This window comes from Myotis lucifugus, unplaced genomic scaffold (genome assembly GCF_000147115.1).
Source record: "Myotis lucifugus unplaced genomic scaffold, Myoluc2.0 scaffold_652, whole genome shotgun sequence".
NCBI classification, from domain to species: domain Eukaryota; kingdom Metazoa; phylum Chordata; class Mammalia; order Chiroptera; family Vespertilionidae; genus Myotis; species Myotis lucifugus.
In genome coordinates this window covers 269,408-294,513 of record NW_005871700.1, presented here as the reverse complement: position 1 = coordinate 294,513, position 25,106 = coordinate 269,408, and the positions used below count along the sequence as shown (strand labels likewise).

At 55.4% G+C, this 25,106-nt stretch overlaps 1 protein-coding gene across 1 annotated transcript in view; it reads left to right on the top strand.

Annotated features, from left to right (window-relative positions):
- The window catches only part of ARHGAP27 (Rho GTPase activating protein 27), a 27,790-nt gene that overhangs the window by 524 nt on the left and 2,160 nt on the right, over window positions 1–25,106 (top strand). Inside the window, 14 exon segments of the mRNA XM_014447415.2 lie at window positions 15–202; window positions 19,827–20,261; window positions 20,510–20,692; window positions 20,937–21,017; window positions 21,094–21,177; window positions 21,493–21,560; window positions 22,067–22,157; window positions 22,660–22,764; window positions 23,051–23,149; window positions 24,065–24,170; window positions 24,317–24,439; window positions 24,508–24,606; window positions 24,797–24,874; window positions 24,966–25,100. Of these exon segments, the coding sequence (XP_014302901.2) occupies window positions 15–202; window positions 19,827–20,261; window positions 20,510–20,692; window positions 20,937–21,017; window positions 21,094–21,177; window positions 21,493–21,560; window positions 22,067–22,157; window positions 22,660–22,764; window positions 23,051–23,149; window positions 24,065–24,170; window positions 24,317–24,439; window positions 24,508–24,606; window positions 24,797–24,874; window positions 24,966–25,100 (1,875 nt within the window).

Below are 25,106 nucleotides of genomic sequence, written 5' to 3'. Positions count from 1 at the left end.
TGAGGCCTGCACAGTCCTGGACGACCTTGGCGCGCGCCGCCGCGCCCCTCCGGCCTCTCGGGGAGCGCGGGGCAGCTTCAAGGCCTGCAGCGTGGCGGGCTCCTGGGTGTGCCCGCGGCCCCTGGGGCGCAGCGACTCCGAGAACACGTACGAGACCATCGAGGACGTGCGCGGACCGCCGCGGGAGGAGCGCCCGGAGCAGGTATGTTGCGGGGAGCGGAGGCGGGGCGGGGGCTGCACCCGCCGAGGAGACTCGCTTGACTTAGCGTCGGGCTCCGCAGGGAGCAGCGGGTGGACGAGCTCCCTCACACCGAGCCTCGCTCTCCTCTGCCATGAAACAAGGGGCACAGGCGCACAATCTCTTATCTGCCAAATGCCAAAGCTTCCTGGAGCCCAAAGGTTTTTCGTACAAAAAATGTATGGCAAAATTTGTCTTGAGCCCATGTGAGGCCGTTGGTGGCCTTTATTCATCACATTTAATGTGAATATTCAGGTTGTGCTCCCAATGAATGAACTTGATTACTGGGTGCTGGCCCAGGCCTCGCACCCACGGCATCAGGTGTGTGCGCCGCATCATCATTCTGAAATCGAACCACTCAGAAACGCATCGGGCATGACATAGGGGGTTGTGGCCCTGAGCCGGCTCTTTCTCACAGGAGCTTGGGGTGGGGGTGGGGGGTGTCAGACGAGATAATGGATATGACAGTCAGGAGGCTGCTTCCCTTTTTGGCTCCTTCCAACATTTCAGTTCCCTCTTAAAAAAAAAAAAAAGAAGAAGCTTGATGGGTTTGTTTCAGAAAGAAGTCCAGTCATAGTGGCTTTTTCTTTCTTTTTCGCTTCAGATTCTAGTTATGTTGATTTGGGAAATCGAAAACAGAGCACGTTTTAAAAACTCTTACATCCTCAGAAATCTGCCCACGGCCTGACTTCTTGAACTTAGGAACTTTTCAGGAAGGGGAATGGAGGGGGATGCACAGACATCTGTCACCAGCTGTGTAATGATGGTCAATTCGCTTCCTCTGGGGGTCTGTTTGTCCTTTGGCCCAAAGAGGGGCGGGGGGGGGGGGGAATGGCTGCATGACCCTTGAAACTTAGGAGGCTATAGTTTCTTTGTAGTCGATGTCATTTCAATAAACACTGATCCCTGCCAAGTCCCAGGACCGAGTCTGGGATGCCCAGAGGAAGGAGGCACCGTCCGCATAAGCGAGCTCCTGGGTACTTCTTCCACCCCATGTGGTTATAGCGCGAAGAGCTCAGGATTTGAGACTGCAGAGACCCGAATTTGGTTCTGCTGAGTCACCGGCCCCTGAGTCACCCTCCAGCCCCAGTGTTACCGTGTGTAAATGTAGAACAATACCTAAGGATTCAGGTTGTTGACAGCTTTCAACGAGGTGAGCTTGGACCCGCGGGGCCCGTAGTAGGCGGTCCACCAAAGACTGGCTGCGGTCCCACTTAGTATCCTTTCCTCCCGCTCTGCGCCGCCCACGCTCCGGCTTCTGCAGGGGGCAGCCCGCCCCCTTGTGGCCAGAGTGCAGAACGGCATCCAGCGGGCGGGGAATGAACCCTGCCTGCTGGGGGGATGCAGGGGGATAGGATAGGGTGGGGAGCGGAGGGATCCTGGTGCCCGGCGCCCGCCCGGCCTGGCTGCCAGACAGTTTCTTCGGGTTAGACAGCTGGATGCCAGCGCTTCTTCTCCCGCCGCCCCTCCGTTTCCTGGGCAGACTCCTAGCGGCGCACTCCTGAGCCTCAGCACTCTCCGTCCTGGTGATGGTGGGGTGTCTGTCTGTCCCTCTGAGGGGTGCCCCTGAGGTGGAGGACTGCCTTGCCCTCTGCACCCCCGCGCCCCGCACAGAGCCTGGCCCAGAGCGTGTGCAGGGTATGGACTAGGGACGAGGAGCCCAGGCGCTCAGGTCTGCCCAGGGACACCACCCCAGAGCTCTGGATCAGGGGGGAAGGTGGGGGCGGGGGGAAGACCCTATATTCGGGTTCCTCCTGAGAAATTCTCCGCAGCCACGGTCACTGTGGAGTGGCACCTTTGCCCCTCCGTCCCCAGGCTCCCTGCAGTGGCAGTGGAACATTGGAGAGGGGGGTGGTGGTGCCTCCTGGGGAGGAGCTGGGCACCTGCCAGACCCGGTGATTGGCGAAGAGACTGCCCGGTCCCACTGCTGGCCCTAATCCACTGTGTGAGCTCAGGAGGTGGCTGAGCATCTCTGGTTCTGTTTCCTCCTTGTGTGATGAGTGGAAACCACGCTCCGTGACCCTGCTTTCTTCCAGTGTCAGCTGTGGGTCTCCCCGACACCCCAGCCCCCACCCACTCCAGGGGTGGGGCCTCGGTTCTCCCAGAAAGGAAATGCCACTCCGCTCTTAGTTGTGCGAGGCAGCATTTAGAGAAGGAATTTCCTGAAAGGTGAGCCGGCCTGTTTTCTTCTGGGAAGAGCCGGGAGAAGCAGGTGCTGCCCTTCCCTCCGTTTACTCACTCGCTAAGCATGCATGGACCCAGCCTGCCCAACAGCGTGAGCCTTCAGATCCAAAGGTGACCGAGGCCCAGCATCGGGGGCCCAGCATCGGGGGTCCAGCATCGGGGGCCCAGCATGGGGGCAGGAGGATGTCAGGAGGGGACAGAGGCCCAGCCCAGCCTGGCACAGGATGTCTGTGATCCAGCCACTCTCAGGTGCCGGGCAGAGGTGGAGGTGTGACATGTGGCACCGTTGGGGCCTTGCAGCCCCACCCCACCCTGTGCAGCTGGGCCCAGGAATGGGGGCTTGGGTGAGGGGTGGGCAGTGCCTGCAGGGCCTCCCGGGCTCTGTCACCGGGAATGGGGGCTTTATCCTGCAGCCCTGGGAAGGCTCTCAGGAGAAAAGGGGGTGGGTTTGAGAAAAGACCCTGTGGCAGGACTTCGAGAATGGAGGTGGGCCTTCATGGTCTCCTGGACACTCCATGATGACAGGAGACTCGGGAGGTGGACTCAGCAGGACTCGGCAGCCCATGGGCTGAGGGGTGTGTGAGGGAAAGCACAGTTGGCACGCAGGGGGTGGGAGGGGGTGACGGGGAGGGGGGGAGGAAAGGAATGAGGCCAAACCACTCTGGCCCCACTGGGCTGGGCTCCAGGAAGGCAAGTTGGCTGGGGGAGAAGGTGCTTCCCATGTGATGTTGGAGCCATGGGTGTGGAGAGAGTGGGGGTGTGGGGACCGGAGTGCTGAGACAGCCCTGGGGTACCATGTCTGGGCGACAGACAAAGGGAAGAGAGAAGAGCCTGAGAGGAAGAAAGCACCAAGGAACAAGGAGGAAAACCAGGCTGAGTGTTGGCTCGAAGCTGATGAGAAGTGGCCAGAAGAAAGGGGAAGTTAGATAAAGGCCATTAAACATTCGTCGGAAGTAGCCACCAGACGTCAGTGGCCATCTTATCAGGAACGGTCAAGGGGGTGGCTGAAGCCAGAGGTCAGAGGATGAAGGGGAGGATACGGACTGAGCGTGTAGACAACTCGCAGAAGCTTGGCAGGGAAGGGAGAGACGCCGTGTGGCCAGAGGCAGGTGTAGGTCCAGGGTGGAGACTTCCCGGAACCTAAGTGAATGGGCAGGAGCTGGGAGAGGGGGAGGCTGCGGATGGTGAGGGGGTAGGTGATGAGATGGGGTCCCCAGGAGAAAGGATGTGAGGCAGGGCCCAGCGCAAAGGCGGGGGGGAGGGGCAAGGATGTGAAGATGGAGATGACGTGGAGTCCTCGAAGAGGGTGGGAAACAGCATCCAGTCGATGGACCCCTGGGAAGGGGGTGGCAGAGGCAGCGACCACCCTCCTCTCCAGATGAGAGGAGTCTCTACACTATACAGCATTTTACAGCCTGGTCACTCACCAGTCACTCAACTAGCACATAATGACAGCTGGTGTCCGCTGGCCACCGTGCTGGCCACTGGGGACACAAAGCCTGGTCAGATGAAACATGGTCCCGTGGGCTCTCACTCAAAGGCTCACCCTCCCAGTAGCTCTGAAGACAGGCCTTAAAGCAGCGGTTCTCAACCTGTGGGTCGAGACCCCTTTGGGGGTCGAACGACCCTTTCACAGGGGTCGCCTAAGACCATCGGAAAACACATATATAATTACATATTGTTTTTGTGATTAATCACTATGCTTTAATTATGTTCAGTGACAATGAAAATACATCCTGCATATCAGATATTTACATTATGATTCATCACAGTAGCAACATTACAGTTATGAAGTAGCAACAAAAACAATTTTATGGTTGGGGGTCACCACAACATGAGGAGCTGTATTAAAGGGTCGCGGCATTAGGAAGGTTGAGAACCACTGCCTTAAAGGTACCTCCATTTGCCCCGAGTACAAATAGAAGTTCAGAGAGTTTCAGTGACTGGCTGGAAGGCACACAGCCAGGAGGGGGCAGCATTCAGGTCGGCTCCGGGCCTCCTGACCACCAGGCTCAGTCTCAGCTGCGTGGCCTTCAGGCCTGGCCACCCTGTTCCCCTCAGTAAGGACAGTACAAGCCGAAGGCAAAGAGGGAGTGCCCTGTACGTGCCCAGCCCATCATGGACATGGGCAGCAGGGAAGGAGGCAAACCTAAACCCTCCTCTGGTTTCTGCAGCTGAGGGCGTAGTAGGAAAATGAGAGGAACCGGGAGAGGGCGAAGCACCTGCTTCTGCGCGGGGAGAGATGGAGGACAGGGGAGCAAGCTGGAGCACTCTACCCCCTCGCCCCTGAGCCCCTCCAAAGAGGTGCTCCAGGACCCAGGGAAGCTGGGGAGGAAGGGACCTGAGACTCCTCCTCTGTGGCTTGGGGCCCACCCCTAGGCCAGGGGGCCTCCTGACTCAGGGTGAGGTCACCATCCCCGCCCAGGCTGGCCATCTGGACTAGCCCGCCCCTGCTGCCCGGGCATTGGCCACAGGGAGGAAAGAGTTACAGCCCTGGCCTCTTAGGCTTCTTATGCAAACAGCCCAGGAGGCACCTCACCTGAGTAGGCGGCCTGGACTGGAAGAAGCCCCAGGGCCCTGGTTTCTCCCTCCTCTGCCAGGAACTGTGAGTGACCCTTCAACTCCAAATGGAGTTGGACGCTGGGGCGGAGGGCAGTCTTCCCACTCTCTCCCCTGCCTCCCGTCCCCACCGGCCTTCCCCTGCACCATGCTGAAGCCCACCCAGTGACCGACCGCTGCGAGGCGCCCTGCCCTCCTCTCGGGATCCCAGGCTAGCACCCACTCCCCAGAGCAAACTCCAAGGGCAGCCCAGGCAGCTATGAATGGAACAAAAGAACTGGCCTTGGGCAGATCCCTTTGGGCCCCCCTTGGGGGCCAGCCAGGCAGCCTTTAGGAGAGGGAGGCTGGTCAGAGCAGGGCGCTAAGCCAAGAGGAGGGGTCCGGTGAGTCCCCTTGTCTGTACTCCCTCCTCTCAACAGCTCTCCCTAGCCTCTGGCAAGGGCAGTTGGCCTGGGTGGCCCAACTGGTTTGTTCACACTTGACCTGACCTTTTCCCCCATGACTCACCGGCAGCCCCAGGCTGACCCAGGATCCCCGCTGCCCATGCTGCTTCCTGGCTTGTGGAAGAGCAGGTTGTTGGGTAGCTCTGTCCCTTCCTTCTCCCACATTCCTGACCCGAAAGCCCTCCCCACCCACAGCTCACAGGCTGAAAGGAGCAACCTCTCACCCTGTATGTGGCTGGTGCCCCCTGGCTTCTCCCCCAGCCTGGGCCTCTTTTCACTCCCCGTCTCTCGTTCTCTTCAGCCCCTGGATCACCTGTCTTCCCACTTCCTTCCCGAGCCCCAGCAGCTGGCCTCACTAGATGGATTTTCTCTGCCCTTCCTGGATCTGTGTTTAGCAGTGGGAGGAGCCGGGACATCGGGACCGAATGTCAGGCCTGAGTGCCAGGTCCTGGGCATGGAAAATCCACCGTCATCACTGGGGTTTCTGATGATCAGAATGCGGTCAGGGTTCCACGCTAGGGTGTTGGGGAGCGAGGAGATAGTTGATGTTGGTTGGTGTAGAGGGAAATGGGGCTCTACCAAGGCTGGGCTTAGGGGTTCTTGCTTAAATTCAGAGACTCTGTTTCCAAATTGTGAAAGGATTGTGGTGTTGAGGGGATTTTCAGAGCTGCTGCCTAGGCAAACAGGCCTGCAGACCCCTTCTGTCCAGGCCAGGCTCTGGGATCTGGTGGTGCCGGTCCACCATGAGGCGTACAGGTGAGCGAGGCTGGGGTCTGTCTAGACCTCCATGTCTGCCTGGGGGCTGGCTGGACCTGAGCCCAGGAGAGGAAGCAGAGGTGCCAGAAGGGGCCTGCCTCCAGACGCTTTCAGCATCACCCTTCCTCTTCTACACGTGATGACTCCCCCTTGTCTGAATTTATAAATTACTGTTCCCCCTACAAAAATAGTTTAACCCTATTACAAATATTTGGCTGATTGGGGGAAATTTCAATCTAATGACTGTTGGCTTTTGGTTTCTTTCCATCCATTGTGCTTTCCTGTGTGTTGGGAGTTTTATAGACATGGAGACATGCTGGTGTGCTGACAATGATGCTGTAATTTTTCACTTACTGTATTCATTGATTCAGTGAATGGCACATGCTGTACTGTGCACTGGGAGGCAGTGAGAAATAAGGCATGGTCCCTGTCCTCAGGTAGCTTACTGTCCAGGAGGAGCTATTGCCAGCAAACTGATACTGTCCAGGAGGAAATATTGCTAAGCAAACCAATAGTTATGATCTAGTGTGGTGATTGCGCCTATTAGGTACTGGGGCGGGGAGCATGTTGGAGGAGATACCACCTCCCTGGCCCCCCACCAGAGGGAAGCCCAGGATTACCTCCTGGCCAGGAAACTGATGTCAGAGGGGAATCCAGCCTCCTCTGTGAAACCCTCCGGACCTGGCAGACTTTTTCTTCTCATCAATAAGAATTGGTCTTTGCAAATTTCCCACTAGTTCTCCAATTAATTTTGATTATTTCATATTTTACTAGGAAAGCACTGTGTTTTTGTTTTTGGTTGTTGTTGTTTTTTAGATTTATGAAATCCCCCTTTTAAATATATTTATGGATTTCTTTGTGGCCAAGTTAGTGATATTTTCTAGTTAAGGTTCCATATGGATCAAATCTAGTTTATTGATTACATTATTCAAATGGGTATTTCCTTTGTGTAACTTCTTATTTTTTATCCTTTATTCTAATTCTTATAGAGGTTTATTAAATCTCCCATTCAACTTTCCTCTATAGAGTTCTTCTTGTACTTTTAATAGTTTTTGCTTTTTATGTTTAATGACAGTGTTATTGGGAGCATACAGATTTTGACTATTCTGTTATCACAAGTTGTGCCTTTGTATCATTATTTTGTATCATTAGCCTGAAATTCCACCTTTCTGTTATTAATATGGTGGCCAATCTTTCTTTTTCTTTCAGTTCATTTCTTTCTTTTTTTTTTTTTTTGCATTTGCTGGTATCTTTAGTATCCTTTTATTTTCAACCAGTATCACATTTTTAAAAGCATATTTTTTGTATAGATCTATCATATGACTATATTTTTAAACCAAAGCTATGTCTTTTAATGGGATAACTCAATCTGTTCACATTTAGTTTAACAGCTGAAACACTGAACTTGATTTTATTATGGTTTATTTTACCTTGTAGTTTTCTTTTGTCAGTCAATCAGGTTGCTATTGATTCCCTTTTACTCCCCCTGTTAATCTGTTGTCCTCCTACACTTTCCAATTCATCTGTGGCTTCTGCTTTTCCCTGGGGCTCCTAATCAGACGGATTCTATAGAATGTGCAGACATGGGGATTCCTGTTCTCAGCACTTCCATCTGGAACTCACAAAAGCCTGTCAGCCAGTAGACTCGGGCCTTTTTTCAGCTTAGAGAAATCTATTTGTTGCATGATTATTGTTTCTTTTACTCTTCCTCGTATTTGCACGTTCTTTCTCCTGACTGGATCCTCCCAGTTTCTTATCTTTTCCCTCTTTATTTCTGTCTCCATGTACTTCTGCCCTGAGGCTTAAGATATTCCTCTGCCTGATCTTCCAGGCCACAGATTTCAATCTCAAGAGTGCCCAGTTCCTCCTTCAGTCGGTAGCGTGTGACGTATTTTAGGTTCTGGAGTAGGCCTTTTTATTTTTCCTTTGGTGCTTTACTTGACTCTCCTTGTGTGTTCTTGTTTTTTTGTTCAAGTTGTAATTGTATTTTCCAGCCTCTCTGATTGATGGCCTCAATTTTTTTTAAACCAAATAATATACATACATAGTTTTTGAAAATCAAAGCAATATTTTAAAGTATATAATAAAAATTCTCACACACTCCCCTGCTTCCATGCCCTGTTCTCCATCAGCTCCAACATCACCGCTTTTATTCATTCTTTCTCTATGCTTCCAGGCTTTCTTTTTCCTTTTATTTTTATTTTTTATTTCAGAGAGGAAGGGAGAGGGAGAGACAGATAGAAACATCAACGATGAGAGAGAATCATTGATCAGCTGCCTCCTGCACACCCCACACTGGGGATCGAGCCCGCAACCCAGGCATGTGCCCCAACCTGAAATCGAACCATGACCTCCTGGTTCTTAGGTCAGGGCTCAACCGCTGAGCCATGCTGGTCGGGCCCAGGTTTTCTTTATACAAATACAAACTAGTATGAATATACAATTGGTTACTGGATATTCTGTCTGTCTTACACAAAGGTAGTAGGCAGCCCTAGCTGGTTTGGCTCAACGGATAGAGCGTCCGCCTGCGGACTGAAGGGTCCCAGGTTTGATTCCGGTCAAGGGCACATGCCTGGGTTGTTGGCTTGATCCCCAGTGGTAAAGAAGAGTAAAAATATCTCTCTCATCATTGATATTTCTCTCTCTCTCCCTCTCCCTTCCTCTCTGAAATAAATAAAAAACAAAGATACTAGGCAGTACGCATGGTCCTACATCTTGTTTATTTCTTGCCATTTTGGTATAACAATGTTATCTTGGAGATTGTATATAGAGAGTATCCGGCTCCTTCCTTTTAGCCTTGTGGTTTTTCATTGTCAGGATGTATCACAATCCATTTAGCAGGTCCACTGTTGGTGAACACTCGTTTTGTGTCCAATCTTTGCCTATTACGAACAATGCTATAAAATATTATCTTAGGGTAGTTTGAATGTGCATTTTCATATATTTAAGGATTGTTGTTGTTTTCTGCAAATGACCTGTTCATATCTTTTGCCCATTTTTCTATTGAGTTTTTGGTCTTTTCCTTATTGATTTTGAGGAAGTTTTTCTATATTAGGGAAAATAGCCCTTTATCTCTGACATGAGTTGTAATCACCCCTCCAAGTTTGCCTTTCTACTTTGCTAATGGTATTTTTAGCCACACTAGTTTTCTTAAAATACATTTATATAAGAAATATGTAGATCACTTATTTTATTATGAAGGCCTTTTTTTGTTGCTGTTAATCCTTACCTGAGGATATTTCCCCCCATTGATTTTTAGAGAGAGTGGGAGGGAGGAAGAGGGGAGAGAGAGGGGGAAAAAACACATTGATGTGAGAGAGACACATTGATTGGTTGCCTCCTGCATGCACCCCGACCGAGGCTGGGGATTGAACCTGCAACCCAGGTATATGCCCTTGACCAGGAATCGAACCCTTGACCATTTGGTGCACAGGACAACACTCTAACCACTAAGGCCAGGGCACAAAGGCCTTTTTAAAATATAGAATTTTGCTCATGCTTCCCTCTGAGTATTTTTATGGTTTCACTTATCAAATCTAAATCTTTGATCCTTTGGTGGTGGGGGTGGGGGTAATATCTGAGTGAAAAGAGTGAGATGTAGACCCACCTTTAATTGTTTCACCTCTGATCAACAAATTCCTCTTTCCACCATGATTAGCGAGGCGTCTTTAGCACATCCTGAGTCCCAGCCTTATTGGGGTCTGAGAGCCCTGGCTGGTTTGGCGGTCTTGTTTGTCCCTTCCAGCCACTGGGCTGTCGGAGGAGTGGACTTTATGTGTGTTTGCTCTCCAGGACTGGGGTCCAGCTGTTGGATCACCTACCTGGTGAGGGGAGAAGGGGTGGTGGTCTCTAGGAGTGAGGGTTCCGCTGGCCCCTGCAGTCCACGATACCACCAGGAATTCTGCCTGTCCCCACCTCCTCCGTGCTCCCAGCCTTAAGGGCAGAGAGTGGGGGCTTTTTTGTTTGTTTTTTAAATATATTTTTATTGATTTCAGAGAGGAAGGGAGAGGGAGAGAGAGATAGAAACATCATTGATGAGAGAGAATCGTTGATAGGCTACCTCCTGCACACCCCACACTGGGGATCGAGCCCACTACCTGGGCATGTGCCCTGACCAGGAATCAAACCGTGACCTCCTGGTTCATAGGTCGACGCTCAACCACTGAGCCACGCCGTCTGGGCAAGGACAGAGAGTGTTTAGCTCCCCTTCAGCTCCTGGGGGTCTGGTACAAGGGTTACCCTGCCTTTACCCTGAAGTCTCATGTGGGGACCCAGTCTGCCCTGGGGTTTCCCAGGTGTCAGACACTCCGACCTGTGCTAGCCAGTCCTGCCCACCCAGCTGCCCCAGCCCCTGCTTGGCTTGGGCAGTAGAGCGTAGCAGTTGGGAGAAGAGGAGAAACAGGGCATGTTTAAGCCCTTGGCCCCAGAGCTGCATCTTAAAGGGAGAGAAATTCCTTTGTCTCTGTTAGACTGGAGGAAGGGAGAACTGGAAGGACCAGTCTGTCTCCAGATAAAAAGTAATGAATACCTCATAGAGTAGTAATAACACTTAGAGTGTGGAAGAGTAAAAAAAAAAATTTGAAGGGTTTTTTTTCCCCCTTTTTATTATGAAAAATTTCAAACATGCAAAAGGTTAAAATGAATACATCTATACATATTACCTAGATTTAACAATTACTGTTCAAGATCCAGGCCATAGTTAAGTGCCCCCTCCCCCCCCTTAGCTAAAGCAAGTTCCTCCCAGCCACTGTGAACCAGGATCCAGTCAAGGGCCATCCCTTGCATTTGGTTGTCTCTTAAGTCTCTCTTGACAACCCCCTCCCTTTCCTTCTGCCCTGACAGAGATTTGTGTAAGAGACCAGACCGGTTGCCCTGCAGAATGTCTATTTTAAGCTGGAATGTTGGCTTCCCCGTGGCGGTGCCCCGTGTTCCTCTGACCCTTGTGTTACCTCAGGGTGGTAGGTCTGAGAGGCTTAGGTAGGTCAGGCCCCCAGGGCTCAGGGACAGATCATCCAGGGGAAGCAGGAATCAAGGATGATTCTAGATCTCTGCTGGAGCAACAGAGGTGATGCTGAGATGGGGAGCTCGAGGCGGGTGGAGACACTCTCAGGCTGAGGCAGGCAGCTTTTCAGTGTGTCGGAGACATCCAGGTTGGATTGCTGAACCTGGGGACGCAGTTGTGAGTTGTTAACCTAATGAGGTCAGTTGAGCTTTCCCAGGACAGTGGAGTGCGAAGCAGACATGAGACACCAAAGCACCGAGGAGATGGCAGAGGAAGAGGAGCGTGGGCCCCACGAGCTGAGAAGTAGCAGATAGAGGAAGAGAAAGCTGACCCGAGAGGCCATGTCCGAGGCAGTATGGGAGGGAGAGGGTTGTGAGGACTAAGTACCAGGGAGAGTCAGGCCAGACAAGGACCAGATTTGTCCGAAAGGAAGTTGTGGGAGGCCTGAGCAGTGTGCTGGATGTTGAGTGAGTGGATGGCGAGACAGTGGGGCACACACACCCCTTCAAGAAGTCGGCTTTGAAAAGGAGGAAGGGAAAGTTGGGTCCAAAGGCATTCTTTCTCTTTTCAAGATGGAGAGACCTTGCCCAGCTCCGGTTTAGCTCAGTGGGGGCGGGTGTGGGGGGGGGGGTGTTGAGCATCAAGCCAGGAACCAAGAGGCCACTGATTCGATTCCCAGTCAGGGCATATGCCCGAGTTGTGGGCCCGATCCCCTTTGGGGCGCATGCAGGAGGCAGCCGAATGCTGATGTTTCGCTCTCATCAATGTTTCAATCTCTCGATCCCTCTTCCTTCCTCCCTCTCTAAAATAATCAATTAAAAAAAAAAAAGATGGAGAGACCTTGAATTTGCTGAAATGCCAAAGGGACAAAGGTGGAAGGATTGGAGATTTGAGGTGAGGCAGCTTTTGAGCAAGTGAGAGGCAATGAGGTTGGCTGGGCATTGGGTTGGCAGGGACAGGAGGACCCTGAGCTCCCCCTTAGGGGAGGGAGAAGGAATGGTGGCTACAGGTTCAGATACATTTGAGGGAGTGGGCAGGGGACCACCGCCATCACATCTTTCCACCCCCGAGACTGCCATCACCACAGCCTTTGCTTGACAACTTCCTTGGCAACCATTTGCGACTCCTCCTAGCTTAGCAGCCGGAGAGCTGCCAGCCTTACTCAGAGCACAGGGACTGGGAGCCATGAGGGGCTCCACCCCAGGAGCAGGCTAGGCAGGCAGCCCCATGAAGTCACCCAAAGGCTCGGGCAGAGTCCAGAGCCAAGGGCGAGCCATCAAGACCCAAAGCCAGAAAAGCAGAAGCGGGGAGCAGAGCCTGCTCTTTCCCATGTCCTGTGTGTGTGGGAACTCGGGCTGCTGCTGGCTATTTCACAGAAACCAGCCTGTGAGCGGGAGAGAATGACAGCCCAACCTCTGGATAAAGAAACCGAGGCCCAATTGCAGGCTCCATCCCGGCCCCTGTTGGGGTGTGTGCGGGAGGCAACCAATTGATCTCCCTCTCTCTCTCTTTCTCTCTGTCTCTGTCTCTCTCTCCCCCCCCCCCCCCCCCCCTTCTACTCTCTCTAAAAATCAATGGAAAAATATCCTCGGGTGAGGATAGAAAAAAAGAAAGAAAGAAACGGAGCCCCAGAGATTCAAGAGGTTGTCCAGAGAGAAGCCGAGGCCGAGAATACACAAGTTGCTGGCCTCCTGCTCCTCTCCTCTTTCCTTTTAATTGAATGAAGCCTCTGCCCCAAACCCAGGAGGAAAGCCTCGCCGCGGGCCATTGTGTTTGGAATCTCATGCTACCTGCATGCGATAAGATTCCACTGAGCCCCCTGGGCCTTGACACAACACGCAAGGCCCAGGCCCCTGCCCGGGCTGGTGACATCAGACTCTCGGGCTTGCGTGGGTCCCCGGGTGTTCTGAGGCTGGAGGACCCGGATCCTGCAGGCGACCCAGCCTCCCCACTGCACATGGGTGGAGCTGGGGTGGATACCGAGTGAGGCCGGACTCTGCTCTGGAGCAGGTGTGCTCAGGGGAGGGACAGTTCTGTGCACGCGGCTAAGCTTCCAGAGGAAAAGATCACAATTCATCCTCACACTCCCTCCGCTCAGCCCAGACGGCACGGAGCAGGCTCAGTCAGCAAAGGAGGTCCTGTCCCCTCCCCAGCCGAGGGTTTGTGGGTCTTTCTTTTGCCTCTTGCCCCAGAGACCTGCTAGGATTTTCTGGTTGCACCTGCTCTAGTTGCCCCAACCCTTCCGGGAGGGTTTTGGAGAGAGGGGTGAGCACAGAGGGCTGGAGAGATGGATGATGTGCAGTTGGCTTGTTCTGTCCCCTCCCCCACCATGCACCTCTCAAGGCTTGAGGGTGTGGTTGAGAAAAGAGGACCCCACTGGGGAACCACTGTGGTCATCACCTTTTCTTGCTGGGGGAGGAGAAGCCCAGGCAGGAGGCCTGAGGAGCCAACCTCCGTCATCAAGAGCAGCCAGAGCTGTGTGGGTTTGGTAAGTGGCTGTAGTGTGGGGCCAGGGCCCGCTCGCTGGGGGACCCCGCCATGCAGGCCAGGCCTCTTACCCTCGGGAAGCAGCAGGTGGAGTGCTGGTCCCAGCCCCTCTACTGTCACTCCAGGTTCCTGCCACACGGAGACCCTGCTTCCCAATTCCCCCTGCAGGGCGGAGCCGAAGGCCTGGGTTCCCACTCCTGCCCTCCTGCTCTCTCCCCTACCGGACCCCAGCCCCTCCCTGGTGCCTCAGAGTTTCTGGCTGCTCTGGAATTTACAGCTGTTTCCGTCTCCTGGGCGTGGCTCCATAACTCTTGTTGATCTGTGTGTGTGTGTGTGTGTGTGTGTGTGTGTGTGTCAGGGTGGGGTACGGTAGTGTGTCATGTGTGACACATGTGAGGACTTAAGGCTCTCGAGAAGGGATTAGTCTACTTCTGGGGTTCGGAGCCGGGGCACAGGAGACTGTCCGGGAGCTTTTGGGGTAGAGTAGAGCATAGACCCCAGACTTGCTCTGGATGTGGTTCCCCAAGTGTCCTAGACCCCAAATCCATACCACGCATGGTTTACTTGGGTGTCTCTGTGCTGAACCCATTGTGGGTGCAGGGGAGGAGAGGCCTGGGGAACATGGGAGAAGGGAGAGCCAGGTCTGGGGGCAGGAAGATGACTGAAATGGGAGAGTAAGAGATGGGAAGTCGGGGACCCAGGGTGGGAGGGTGGGAGGGTGGGGGTCAGAGCCTAAACTGGCGGGACAGCCTGAAGGCGGGCAGGGTGCTGCCTGGCACTTGGGGCTGGGGAGGAAGCACCCCTGAGGGGATTGGTGAAAACAAAATGGTCCCCAAGGGGTGGGAGGAGGGGCTGCTGCTTCTCACTGGGGACGTGCTGTGTCCGCTGTGCATGAGAGGGTCAGGGCGGACAGCCAGGAGGAAGCTCTAGGGTAGGGCTCTGGAGCTGGTTCCTGTCCCCTTCTCCAGGGGTTGGGAGAGTGGGGGTGGGGCACAGGCAAGCTTGTTCACGTAGGTGGACACGTGGCGGAGGCAGCACATGCCTCGCGGAGGCAGACCAAGGCGGTCAGGCGGGTAGATGGTGATGTGGTCAAATCCTTCCTGCCCTCCACGTGCTGGAAACCCATCCAGAGACCGGGTTCTTCTGATACCACATCTGCCCCTCCCCCTTCCTCTTTGAGACACCCACCCGCACAAAGCTTCCTCTTTCCCATCACACCCTCCCTGGGCCTTGAGGGAGCTGCTGGTCACTCATTGTCCTGCCTGTGCCAGCTCAGGCCCCAACACCCAGCCGCCCCAGGCTTGTCCCCATCTGTGAAGCCTCCCCCTCCCCCACCATTGCTCCCATGCGCCCTCTGTGGAGCCCGTTCCGTGCCTGTGTCTGGGCCTAGGAGTCAGAACTCATCCGTAATCAGAGCTGAGTGAGGCAGTCAGTGGTGTCCCTGGACACAAAAATCTCCCCATTCTTCCTCCTGCCCCCCCCCCCCCCCACACACACACACACACACATACGGCCTCAGGCAGCCTGCCTCATGCAGCACTTCCGCAGCCCTGACAGGAAATGGGCTGGAGGTTCAGCCTCCCACCATCTCAAGGCCACTTCTTGTTTCCCTATTGCCCTGTGCCAGCCCGGGGTTGTGCCCCGTGGCTCCACCCCCAAAGCTTCCCAGGGCTCCATCCCAGCAGCTCAGAGGGGACAGGATGGTGGACGTGATTGCCAAACTGACCAGGAGGCCAAGTCGGGCCCTTCGGGTGCAGGTAGGGGAACTTGGCATCGGGGGCTGAACCTGGCCACTGATGGGGATAGTAGACGGGCCTATGGAGTCAAGGGGCCAGTAGTGGACCTCCATCCCTGGCCCTGTCAGGAGCTGGGGGGAGCTGGGGTTCGGAGCAGGGAGTCTCACGGAGCTTGGGAATCCTCCCTTCTTTCCTCTTTCCTTCTCCGGGGCCTTGCCCGTCCTAGAGGGGCTGCAAAGAGGCTGCGAGGTGGTGATCAGCTGGGGGAAGAGAGGCAGGCCTGCTCCCTGCTTGTGGGTGGGCATTGAAGACAAGAGGAGCTGGGGGCTGGGAGCTCTGAGTGTGGTGAGAACTGGGCCCCTCTCAGCTCCGTCCTCTGAGGCGGGAGGACACTTCCTCTTTCCCACTAGGTGTCCCTGTGTCTCTGATGACTGTGACTGGGCCCCTGAGAGCCCTTGGTGCCCTAGACAGGCTGCGTCTGGGTCTTGTCTGGGCCTCTAGGAGTTGGGGGTGGGGATGGCAGGCCCGGCTCTAACCCGGACGGGCGAGCTCCCCCTGGAAGGCCAGGGGGCATGGAGGGGCTGGCCCACCTGGCTTCCAGGAGCTGGCCTGATCCTGGCTGAGGCTCTGCCAGAAGGGAAAGTACCTCTGTCTTAGCACTGGGGGCTCTGTAGAGTTCTAGAGTTTGAAGGGGCCTCAGGACTGCTGCAGTCCAGCTTCCTCACAGGACTGCCACATCCCTATGACGGGGATGGGGAGGGGGTGTTGGGGCTCTGCTTGCTCACCTCCAGCCCTCCAGTGAAGGCCCCTCACTACCTCCTGGGGCAGCCCCCATCCAGAGAAGGTGCCCCCTTCAAAGGGACACTGCCTTGCCCCCATTTAACCTCCGATCTGCAGTCTGGAGCCCCACAGTATGATTCTGCGTCTTCTCTTCCGAATGACAGCCCTGTCATGCTGGAGGCCTGGACTTGTACCGCCCAGGTCTCCTCTGTACCTTCGGGGAGTGTTCCTTGTGCAAAATTCCCATCAGCTCGACCAGCCTGAGGCTCCCCATGGACTCTGAGCCTAGGCCAGCAGCCTCGCCAGGTGGAGAGCCCTGCTCCAAAGAGCCTGGCTCCTTATTGGCTGGTCCACTGCCCATGCGCCCTGTCCCGGGGTTAGCTGGGGTGCACAGCAGGTGTGTCTGGCCGTTCACCTTCCTCTGCTGCCTCCATCCTGTCATCCCAAGGAGTGTCCGGTTCCTTTGCTTGAACCCTCGTTTTCAGGAAGTTCTTGCTCAAGGCTAAGCCCGGTCTCTCCTGCAGTGTCAGGTGTGTGCTTGTTGCTGAAGTCTGGTATGGAAATGACCTGTGTACTCAAGCAGGAAGTGCTTTGGGTGGATCTGCATTGGACCACCTACTGCGGGGTGACCAAGGTCAATTATAGTCACTGAGTCTTGCTCTTAAGAAACTCATGCCTTTAGGGGCAGAGAAGGGAGGTAGATGGTGGACAGCGAACCGACCACCAAGGCAGCATGCCGTCAGGCCCCAACAGAGCAGAGAGAGCAGATTAGACTTTTCTCTGGAGGGAGAAAGCCTCGCCCAGTGAAGCCTGGGAGCGGAGCTCCATGGAGGAGCAGGATTTGGGTGGGCAGGGAAAGAGCCAGGAGTTCCAGGCTGAGGGCATGGCTGGAGCAAAGGCACGGAGGTAGGAAGGTGCCTTTGTGTTTGGGGGCTGGTGTGGTTGGAATACAAGATGCCACAAAAGGGCTGTTGTGAGTGGAGAGAAAAGAGAAGGGGGTGGAGGGTGGTCTCAGCCACGCAGGAGCTGGTAGGGGAGGGAGAGGAGTGATGAACTGTTGCACCCAGCTCTCCCTGCCCCCTAAGTGCCTGGGACCTGCCACCCTGTGTACAACTGCCACACCCCCTTTGGCAGTGGTTTTGTTCTTTTGTTAGCAGTAACCATAGCTGACATGCTGTGCATTTTACATCACCCTGCTTCCCCCCGCCATTTGCACACGTGTGCAGGCTGCCAGGCCAGGGATTTGTGTCCGTTTCTTCACTGCCGAATTCCTAGTGCCTGAAACCATGCCTGGTGCAGAGTAGGAGATCTCTGTTGGACAAGTGAGTATTTTTGTAGGCACCTAAGGCTCAGGGAGAGGCCACCTTGAGCAGGACATGCTTCCCCTCTTGAGTTTACAGCTTAGTGAAGGTCTCACAGCAACAGAGAAACTTCTATGACTTAAAAAAACGGTTTAGCCCAGAGGATGTGGCTCAGTGGTTGAGCATTGACCCATGAGCCAGGAGGTCACAATTCAATTCTCAGTCAGGGCACATGCCCAAGTTGCAGGCTCAATTCCCAGTGAGTGGGGGGTGAGGGGGGGGCGCCGGGGCGTGCAGGAGGCAGCCAAGCAATGATTCTCTCATCATTGATGTTTCTCTCTCTCTCTCTCTCTCTCTCTCTCTCTTCATCTCTAAAATAAAAAATATATATTAAAAAATAAATTTTAAGTTTATTGGCCCTGGCCATGTGGCTTAGTTGGTTGGAGCGTCATCCCATACACCAAAAGGTTGCTGATTTGATTTCTGGTCCAGGCACATACCTGGGTTTCAGGGCACATAGTGGAGGCAACCAGTAAATGCTTCTCTCTCACATCATGTTTCTCTTTCCCCCTCCCTTCTTCCTCTTTCTAAACATATCCTAGGGTGAGGATTAAAAGCTTAAAGAAAAAAACTAAATAAAACAAATCCAATCCCTATAATTATACCTCTGTTTCTAAAAACACAATATTGGAATTGTGCTAAGTTTATCATCTTGAAATCTTTCCCTTGTAGCATTTTGTATTCTTCGAAAACAGTATTAATCTTGTGCTATTCTGCTGCCTGGGGTTTGAGAGGGTCGCTATCTACCCCTCTGATGGGCTGAGGGTGCAAGGCTGTGGTGGGCGCACGGGAAACCTGGGGAAAGGTCTTGAACCTGACACCTGAGCTGAGTCCTAAGGGACTAGGAGTCAGCCAGGTGAAAAGGGTGGGGAGAGGCCTGGGCCGGCTGAGAATGAGCTGAGGCCTATAAGAGACACAGCAGAGAGGGTGGGGGCGGTGCTACAGGAGCTTAAAGTTCAGGTTCAGGAGCAAGGAGTGGCAGGAAATAAGGTGGAAGACAGGCAGGCGATGGGCTGCCTCTGGTGGCCTGTTAAAGGCTTAGACTTTGCCCTGCCAGGCTGCAGGCAGCCTTGAGGCTGTTAAGCATAACCAGGCTTATCTTCTGTGACTGAATCCTCTAGCCCGCCTCACTTTCCTTTGCGGGGAGAGGGGGGTTTCACCTTTCTTTGCCCGCTCCTCCTTTTTTTAATCCTCACCCAAGAATATTTTTCCATTGATTTTTAGGGAGAGTGGGAGAGGGGAAGACAGAGAGAAATATCAGTGTGAGAGTAACACAGCGATTGGTTGCCTCCTACATGAGCCCTGACCAGGGCCTGGGGCCAGGGAGGAGCCTGCAACCAAGGTACTCACCCTTGACTAAAATTGAACCCAGGACCCTTTGGTCCACAAGCTGATGCTCTATCCACTGAGCCAAACGGGCTAGGGCTGCCCCTCCCCCTTCCCTCCCATCTGGCTGTCCTCTGTGTTTTCCATGTCTGGAGTCGATTCAGAGGCCTGCAAACCCCACATCCAGGAGCTTCTAATCCCAAATCCAGAAGCAGAACTGATCCTGGCCCCCGAGCGCTCCCGGCCAGGAGGGAGGGAGGGAGGGATGTAGAAGGCAGCAAGACCCTGGTCCCATATGACCTGAGTGGGACAGGAAAGGGGTGTGTCTCAGGCCATTTCTCTGTTTCTGCCCAACCTTTGATTCTCCTCTGTGAGTGCACAGCTGGGAGAGTTCGGTTATCAATATGTTATTAATAAACTAGAGGCCCATTGCATGAAGAGATTCATGCAATAGGCCTTCCTTCCCCTGGCTGCCGGCACCGGTTTTCCTCCGGCACCCGGGACCCAGGACTTTGGTCTGGCCACAGTGAGGCTTGGCTTCTCCCCTCCAGCTGCAGCGGAGAAGCCAAGCCTCTTCAATCTTCAATCTTCAGTCTTCACTCCACGCCTGCGTATGCAAATTAACCACCATCTTTACTGGGTTAATTTGCATAGTCACTCTGATTGGCTGGTGGGCGTAGCAGAGTGACACCAATATGCATGTTTCTCTTTTATTAGTGTAGATAATTCATGGCATTGCCCCACCTTATCTGGGGCATTTCATACGTTACAAAGCACTTTCAAGAACATTTCCTCATTCTCTCTTCACTACAGTTTCCAGAACGGCAGGGCAGATATTTCACAGCTGGGGGAACTGAGGCAGGGAGGTGCGGTGACTTGCTGCAGGTTGCCCAGGTGGCAAGTGGCCCAGTCAGGACTGTGTGACCGCAGCTGACCTGTCTCCTTCTTGCGCAGGTGGATGAAACCCCAGAGCCCGTGTACGCGAACATAGAGAGACAGCCTCTGGCCACTTCACCTGTCGCCGCCGCGGCCCCCGGACCCGGCCAGGTGTGGGAGACACACACAGACGCGGACACCGGGCGGCCCTACTACTACAACCCAGACACGGGCGTGACCACCTGGGACTCGCCCTTCGAGGCTGCGGAAGACGCCACCAGCCCGGCCCACTCCCTGTCCTCGGTGGGCAGCCACGAGAGCCTCGAGACTGAGTGGGGTCAGTACTGGGATGAGGAGAGCCGCAGGGTGTTCTTCTACAACCCGGTGACGGGCGACAAGATCTGGGAGGAGGAGGCCCAAGAGCTCGAGGAGGAGGAGGAGGAGGACGACGACAACGACAACACATTGAAGATGCAGCCAGGCCTGAGCCCAGGCAGCCCCAAGGACCAGAGGGTGAGGGGCGGGGCCTGAGCTGGGTGGGCGGGGCTGAATCCTAGGCCTCTGACCCCTCCTCCTCCCCACAATCCTGGGAACTTGGGGTGAGGGGAGGGGCCTGAGCTGGGTGGGCGGGGCTGACTCCTAGGCCTCTGACCCCTCCTCCTCCCCGCAATCCTGGGAACTTGGGGTGAGGGGCGGGGCCTGGCCAGTGGTGGGTGGGGCTGGCTCTGAGGGGCTCTGACCCAGTCTTTTACTCCCTGCAGCCTCCCACCCCTGAGACGGACTACCCTGAGGTACTGACCAGTTACCCCGAGGAGGACTATTGCTCTTCGGGCTCCTGCAGTGAGCCCGGGCCGGCCTCTCCTTTTGTCACGCCTCCCGGCTGGTCATGCCACGTGGACCCGGAGGGGCAGACACTCTACACCAACCAGTTTACCCAAGAGCAGGTAGGGGAAACAGACAGGTGGGCCCAGAGAGTCTCAGGGACACGCCTCCAGCCCTTCCTCACTAGTAGCTCCCGTTAACACTGAACTTCGGCTCCTGCTCTGGCTCCAAGCCAGCCTAGGGCGCTGTGTCACCTGCACCTGTCCCTCCAGACTCCTTGGGTCTATGTTGGGCTCTGATTAGAGGGAACCTTTTCTTCTCCTCTCTTGAGGCCACTGGCAGCCCTGACCTTCCCTCTCCCCACAGTGGGTGAAGCTGGAGGACCAACATGGGAAGCCCTACTTCTACAACCCCAAAGACTCCTCTGTTCGGTGGGATCTGCCCCAGGTAACTGACTGGGAAGGGAGAGTCCTAAGGAGAGAGGGGGGGACGGGGTTATATATGACAGTGTCTTTCTCCCCAGATCCCAATTCCTGCCCCTCGAAGCATCCTCAAATCCAGCCAAGACAGTGAGACCCCAGCCCAGGCCAGCCCTCCGGAGGAGAAGGTAAGGGAAGGGGCATGGAGGTCCTGGGGTCTGGAACTGGGCCAGGCATGTCTCCCCATAAGCCCCAGCACTAGCCTGGGCTGAATGAACCTGGATCTGGGTCATCTCAGGCCCAGAGGTGGGTCGGGTTGGGAGCTGGGAGGAAATCTCTATTGCTGCTGTGGGAGCAGGTACCCCACCATCAGCAGCAGCAAAGAGGGTTCAATGGAGGTCCAGGCCCAGCCTGTGGGGCATTGCTGGCCGAGGGGGAGACTAGCCTCGGTCCAACATGGCTCACATCCTTCACTGCCTCCTCTCTCCCCTTCTTTCTCTAAGATCAAGACCCTGGACAAGGCAGGCGTGCTCCATCGCACCAAGACAGTGGACAAGGGAAAGCGGGTCCGGTGAGAGCCCTTCTGCCCCCACAGAGGGCAGGGTGGGCCTTAGTGACGACATTCGCTGAGCACTGCCCCATGCCAGGCTCTGTTCATCCTCAGAGCAACTTTGTAAGAGGTCCTGTGAGGACACTGAGGCACGGAGAGATAGAGGGAGTCCACCTCTAGCAGTTGGGTGTCCCCAAGCTGTGATCTTTTCTTAAAAAAAAATATTTTTATTGATTTCAGAGAGGAAGGGAGAGGGGGAGAGAGAGAGAGAAAAACATCAATGATGAGAGAGAATCATTGATCGTCAGCCTCCTGCATGCCCCCCACTGGGGATCGAGCATGTGCCCTGACAAGGAATCGAACCATGACCTTCTGGTTCAGAGGTTGACGCTCAACCATCGAGCCACTCTGGCCAGGCCCCAAGCTGTGTTCTTAAGCTCTGTGTCCTGCTCTGGGGGTGGGAAGGAGGCCTCAGCCCAGGGCCAAATCCAAGCTCTGCCACCCCCCACTTCCCCATCCCCACCCAGGAAGAAGCACTGGAGTACCTCCTGGACAGTGCTGGAGGGCGGCATCCTGACATTCTTCAAGGACTCGAAGACCTCAGCTGCAGTTGGCCTGGTGAGGCCCAGGCCCCCAAGGCAGGGATCACCCCATCTGCTCCTGACTCCTGCGGGTCTTTACCTGATTTGTCTTGTCAAAGGCCAATTCTGAGACAGTGGAACATAAATGTCCAGCGAGCCAGGCCTTTGGCAAAGACAACAGCAGATTTACCCCAGGACCAGCACCTGCAGCCATCCTGGGCATGGGGAGCTGTCCTTGCGGGCCGACAGTTCCAGCCTCCTGGGCAGGCAGCTGGGGACTAGGTGCCCTCTTTTCTCCTTTCCTCTCCTGGGAGGGCAGGCAGCAAAGGACCCACCAGCCCGCAGGTTCTGTGGTTAAGAAGTTCCAGGATCTCTGGTTAAGAAGTTCCAGGATCTCTGGGTTCCAGAAACCCTTGGGCCCCCTTCTCCCAGAGCTGTGACCCCATCCTGTCACTAGAGCTGGGGGGCCTGGTGGGCTGGAGTCGGGGTCCTGTGGCAGCCTGACCAAGTTGAAGGCTCTCTCCTTCCCTCTCCCACAGAGGCAGCCTCCTAAGCTCTCTACCCCCGAGTACACAGTCGATCTGAAGGGGGCCTCTCTTGCCTGGGCCCCCAAAGACAAATCCAGCAAGAAGAATGTGCTGGAGGTGAGTTGTGGGCGTGGAGAGAAAGAAAGGGGGCTTACTGAGGCTTGGGGCTCACACTAGGCAAGTCCCAAGAAGGGGGGCCTGGGGAGAATTGGGGCTGGAATTCTCAGGGCTCAAAGCTAAAGTTGCCCCCACCTTAGGGATCCACCCACAGTATTCCTGGCATCATGGATTCTGCAGTTTCCTCTCCAGGAGCTGAGTTCCCCAGTCCTGGGCCTTGGAGGGTGATGAGAAGTAGGAGGGGTCTCTGGGGGACAAAACTCAGCCATGACTTGTGTCTCTCCAGCTGCGGAGCCATGATGGCTCAGAGTACCTAATCCAGCACGACTCGGAGGCCATCATCAGCACCTGGCACAAGGCCATTGCCCAGGGCATCCAGGAACTGGTAGGCAGAGCCTGGGGCCTCTAGGGCTGGTAGGGAGGGGATGGCCAGCCATTATGCAGGGCAGCTGTGCCCACTGTGGGTGGGGTCCTCTACTCGGACACTGGGAGCTCCATGGCACCAGTGGGTAGTGTCCCTCCCTGCAGATGCAGCCCCCCCAACCCCCGTCCCTCCCATCCTTATGGCTGGATGGCAAGAGGGCTGCTGAAGAAACAGCCTTTCTTATATGAACCAGCCTCTGAGGTCGGCCCTGCAGGAGGATTGATTCTTCAGGTAGGGGTGGAGGCACATCCTAGAGGAATGTCCATTTTCAGGGGCGCAGAAGGAAAAGAAACTATCTGAGAAATAGCCTCAGGCTGGAATGACAGGCTGAAACTAGAAGATACAATTTTTAAGGGTTGAATTGAAGAGTCTACCATTTTTAGATTCAAAATATCAATTGCATAAGTAGAGATGGGACAGTCCCCCTCTGACAGCGATTCCCTTCGCCTGGAAACAACCTGGGGCTTTTTGAAATCCCCTAGGACCCAACACTGGGTGCGGCATTTGGCTGTATTACTAGAGGCAGGAATCCAGATCCAGGGAGGTGATTCTGGTGTGGTTGTTGGCTCAGGCCCCAGCTAGAACTGCAAGCTCAGAACTGGGAGCCACATACTGAGGAATCCTGACCTAGTGGAGTGTACAGAATTGCTGAGAAAAATATGGAAAGGCGGGGGCAGGAACTGGGACATGGGTAGGGCAGAACAGGAGGACTGCCTCCCAACACCTAGAGAGCTTCATGCAGCTAAGAAAGATGAATGTTCTGAGCGCCCATGGTGGAGATGAGGGGAATTATCCTGGTTAAGGGGAGGGTGAATTTGGTGGGGTCAGGGGTTACCAGGCCAGCAAGGCCCTGCCTCTGAGGCTCTGTGGTTCTAGTCTGCAGACCTGCCCCCGGAGGAGGAAAGCGAGCACAGCAGTGTGGACTTCGGGTCCAGCGAGCGCCTGGGAAGCTGGCGGGAGGATGAGGCACGGCCTGGAGCAGGTGTGCGCGGGGATGGGGAGTGGGGGGTGTCGGTGCAGGTGGGGGTGGGGTGAAGGGAATCTTTTGGAGGGGGTGGTGACCCGGATGGGGCCTGCTGGGCCACGCCGGTGCCACGGACTGACTCGTCCTTGCATTCCCTGCAGCAGCCGCTCCTGTCCTGAGCCCTGGGGTCCAGGAGAGCGACTTGAGCAAGGTCCGGCAGAAGCTCCTCAAGTTCCTACTCAAGAGGCCCACGCTGCAGTCGCTGCGGGAGAAGGGCTACATCAAAGGTACCGGAGGGACCTGGAGAGCGGGCGCGGGTGGCGCAGGGGCGGGCGCTGACCAGCCTCTCCCCCAGACCAGGTGTTCGGCTGCGCGCTGGCCACGCTGTGTGAGCGCGAGAGGAGCCCGGTGCCGCGCTTCGTGCAGCAGTGCATCCGCGCCGTCGAGGCCCGCGGTACGTGCGCCCAGCCTGCGGGGGCTGGGGGGCGCGTTCAGGGCGCCTCACAACCTCCGGACAGGACCCCATGGGGGAGGCCCCTGGGTGGGCGCAGGGTGGAGAGAAAAGGGCCGGAAGCTCCGTAGCCCCATAGCCGGGGCTTTAGCCGCATCCCAGGGAACCCGGGCTCAGCGCCTCCCCTCCCCAGGGCTGGACATCGACGGGCTGTACCGCATCAGTGGAAACCTGGCCACCATCCAGAAGCTGCGCTACAAGGTGGACCACGGTGAGGCTCGCCCGCAGCCCTGCCCCCAGCCCGGCGGCCGGCGCGGAGGGTGCTCACCCCTCCTCCTCCCGCCCCGCTTTTCTCGCCGCAGATGAGCGCCTGGACCTGGAGGACGGACGCTGGGAGGACGTTCACGTGATCACCGGCGCCCTGAAGCTCTTCTTCCGAGAGCTGCCGGAGCCCCTCTTCCACTTCTCGCACTTCCGCCAGTTCATCGCCGCCATCAGTGAGT